The sequence below is a fragment of the Gossypium hirsutum genome, chromosome D07, assembly GCF_007990345.1.
Source record: "Gossypium hirsutum isolate 1008001.06 chromosome D07, Gossypium_hirsutum_v2.1, whole genome shotgun sequence".
Taxonomy (NCBI): Eukaryota; Viridiplantae; Streptophyta; class Magnoliopsida; order Malvales; family Malvaceae; genus Gossypium; species Gossypium hirsutum.
In genome coordinates, this window is record NC_053443.1 from 46,798,751 (window position 1) to 46,802,692 (window position 3,942).

The following is a 3,942-nucleotide window of genomic DNA, read 5'->3' on the forward strand; positions in this document are numbered from 1 at the left end:
TTGGCAGCAAATGGCAAATTCAATCTTAAAAGAATTAAGGATTTTAAATGAAGTTCTTAGCAAAGACTTCGACTCCATCTTACTTTTTGTACAAAATCGAATTGACCACTTTCACCCATTTCCAAAATCCATTCACCCCCCACCACCTTCCCTACTCTCAAAATTTTCTCAATTCAAATTGCTGACACATCCCACCACCCTACAACAATATTAAGCTCCACACCATAACTTTGATTACCAATAACATGCTACCAAATCCTCCTCTGCCATAAATGCTCCGACCCGGTGAATCCGAAGTCGTTGAATTCATCGATGGTGCCGTTATATTTACCATGGTCCCATTCCTGCCGAGGCTGCATATGAGAAGGATAAGTTATTAACATGTTCGTTTTATATGTAACAAGTTAAAACTCTAAGCCTAAGGGGTAAAATGTTTTTAGTTTTTACCTTCCTGGAAAAATACAAGATCCATGACCTGTGAAAAACGAGCAAACTGGTTAGTTTCTTTCTATTGTAAGCATTAATGTAGTAAAACACAAGCTTTTCGATATATTAGTATCTATGCATGCGACGCATGGTATTGATTCATCTTACTGGGATCTGTTGTCGTAATATCTGCAACCCCATTGAAGTCACATGCGTCCGAAGTCTTCCCCATCCTGTGATAGTAAGTGTCGAATGCGTAAGTTGCGTGTGCAATCACATTATCTGGCTCATAACAAGGTTTTCCTTGCAACAAGGGTGAACAATCAACTTTTCCAGGTCCACACGCCCAATCTAAAGCAGCTTGCAACATCTTCGGATCAGCCCCTTCCTTTGCAGTGCAATAAGTTTGGTTTGTGGTATCGTTTGCTAGCAATGACCCAGAATCAGTCAAACGTAGTATATAAATAGGGTCACCATTTGCATCGAACAATCCCCAATTCTTCTCAGAGATTGGCCCTGGTTTCAAGTCCTCATTATAGAGCTCATAGATGTAAGTACTGACAGCAATTCCTGGGCGCTTAGGAGTTCCTGTTTTGTTCATCACATGGCGGATCAAGTTGCTGTTATAAGTGTTGGCGTTCTCCATTGTTGCATCTGGTTCGTTGGAATCACCTTTTGATGGCCAGCCAGTTTCAGTCACTATAACAGGAATGTTAGTGAAATTCAGAAAAGCCATGGCAAAATATGTAGCATCAACCATTGCATCGAAGACATTGGAGTAGTGGACAAGTGTGTTAGCGTCCACAGCTTCCTTAGTCGGGGAGAGAGGCTTGAAAAGTGCATAGTCTAGTGGAATCACACCATTTGATTGCATATAGTCATAGTAAGGGTATATGTTAAGCATGAGATACGACCCTGTCGACTGCAAGAAATTAAGCATAGGGACCAAAACCGGATTCCACGAGCGATTGAAGAAGGCTTGGGAAGGTGGGAAAGAATCAAGGATTATGGACGAAGCAAGAGGTGTTGAAACTTTGATTTGGTTGTCTAAATTCGATGCCACAAGGGCCGAGTGAATGAACTTCATGGCATTGACAAGTATCCGTGCTGCATTAGGAAGAGTAGTCAAAACCTCGGAACCAACACAAATTGCCGTGATGTTGGTTGCTGGATAATGTGCAACGATGTTCCGAGAGACCCAATTAGCTGCAGTGGAATTCGATTGGCCAATGCCGAGAAGTTGCTCATTGGGGATGGAAACCATAACTCGAATGCCAGAATTTGCAAGAGCAACTAGCATACCTCGGTCTGCATCGTACAGTCTAATGTGTCGGATTTGCTGAGCTTTAAGAAGAGCAACCACTTGAGTTGGGTGGGGCATGATTGATAGATCTGTCCCTATATTCACTCCAATATATGGTTCTGCAACAACAACATTAGACAAAAACAATTAAAACAACACATTTTGCAATATTACATCAAGGACCAACCACCTGGGATATGAATGTGTGTCATATATAAGTTTTTTTAAGCATTTAAAGGGGTTTTAGAGTATATATTCGCATACTCATGTCTAAAACGTACATATTTTAAGAAAAATAAAAAGTCGATTCACATAACTGCTACCGAATAAACTGTTATTTTATAACAAGATAGTACTAAAATAGAGTTCTGACACAGAAACTTCTCCATGTGAATATTTCACTTAAAAATTATAGAGACATGGGTGCATGTTAACTACATCAAAAGGATTAAGACAAATATATATGTATATAATAATGGAGCATGGCATGTTCCCTATTCCAGTGCCAACAACATTTTCTAATATCTAGGCAATATTACCTAGGTCCAGTAATCTTTTGACCATTTTTTCATTACCAAGACAATGGTTATGTCACTGCCCAAGACTTTTTTTCTTAAAAGAAAACACAATAAAGGACTAAAATGAGCAAATGAAATGACCTCAAGGACCTTAGCTGCTGGATGATAGTTGAATCAGTTAAAATCCAGTTTAACCTCTTTGTTTTATATATTAAAAACCATCTTAGCATTAAGTCCAATTAATCCAAAAGAATCTTTCTATTAAGGATCTATAAACTATATCTAATATTTATTTTACATTAAATTAGTGTTTAAATATAAAATATATATCGCAATGCTTGTTATGTCAAGGGCTAAGGACTTCAATGACGAGGTTTTCACTGAAAATGCTTTACCCTTCGATTAGGTTCTCTGGATTTAGTCGGAGTTGAATGTAGCTACCGAACATAAAGTCTCAGACAAAAACAAACATATAAAATATATATCATAGCAATCTAAACATAAAGAAACTCCAAACTGGGATTTTTTTTCTACCTTGGGTTTTGGGTTATCATTTTCCTTTTTTTTATCTAAATTCAACAAAAGAAGGCAATAGTAGTGGGAAAATATGAACAAAGTGAGGGAAAACTATCCCTTAAATCCCCCACCCCCAGCATGAAAGCTGGCTTGCACATTATACACAGAAAAATCCATGGCCCGCAATAAAATAAGTATCCCCTTTATATCCGATTATGTACCTTCCTTCTCTGGAGAGTTATCAGTTATGTTTTCATTATCTGACATGTAGGCCACATATATGTATATATGTCATACATATTAATATTCTTTTCTCTCTTTTAGCACCTCCCAACCGCCCTTTTGTCCTTGCTTATTCCCCAATTTAATGCTTTAAACCTACTAAATCCCCCCAATCTAAGTAAAAATTTAAAAGAACTTCATTACAGTCAAAACACTGTTTCTAGAACATGCTCATGTTCATCAAACTCTTTATCAAACACTATTTCCAAGTTACTTCAGCTACAGTTCATGTTCATCACATTTCAAGTAATAAATGACTCAGAAGAAGTAAAGGGAAGAAAAGAAATCCCAGAAAGCAAAATCCCATCAAATGAAGTCTAAAACAAAGATTGAGGAGAGATATGAGGCAGATAAAAGCTTTTACCTTCATCAGCTGTTGCTTGAGAAACGGCGAAAACAAGAACAAGAATAAGAAGCCAAGCCATCTCAGAATTTTCTGGGGAAACAAACGAAACCCAGAGTTGAAGAGAAGAGACAACGATGGAGAAAAAGAGTGAGCTGAGGAAAATGGAAACAACTGGAAAGAAAGTGGGGCAATGTTGTAAGAAAATAAGAGAAAGAGAGAGACAAGAGCTAATAAAATTATTAGAAATAAATGTGAAAATAAAGTAAAGAAGAGTGAGGGTAAAGCTAGAAGAAAAACCAAACAAGGGACATAAAAACATGTAATGAAAATTGACAGTAGATGAACGGCTAAGATATCATCTGCAACATGGTAAGGCAGTTGCATGCAGGAAATAATAGATAGTATCTTAAATACAAAACAAAACACAAATGCCAAGGCCACACTGCAAATACCTTTTTCTTTTTTTGTATTTGGATTTTATTTCATTTTTGCTGGATTTAGCCGTTGCTCAGCTAATATGACATTTATAACCCTTTTATTCCTGGTTCTGG

At 37.3% G+C, this 3,942-nt stretch overlaps 1 protein-coding gene across 1 annotated transcript; it reads right to left on the reverse strand.

Annotated features, from left to right (window-relative positions):
• LOC107954832 (glucan endo-1,3-beta-glucosidase 2) lies at positions 1 to 3,708 on the reverse strand. Its single transcript, XM_016890516.2, has 4 exons — positions 3,410 to 3,708; positions 595 to 1,848; positions 448 to 475; positions 1 to 353 (listed from the first exon to the last, which is right to left on the reverse strand). The coding sequence occupies exons 1-4, from the start codon at positions 3,468 to 3,470 to the stop codon at positions 200 to 202; spliced, it is 1,497 nt and encodes a 498-aa protein (XP_016746005.2). The 5' UTR covers positions 3,471 to 3,708; the 3' UTR covers positions 1 to 199.
• Positions 3,709 to 3,942: the final 234 nt, after the last annotated feature.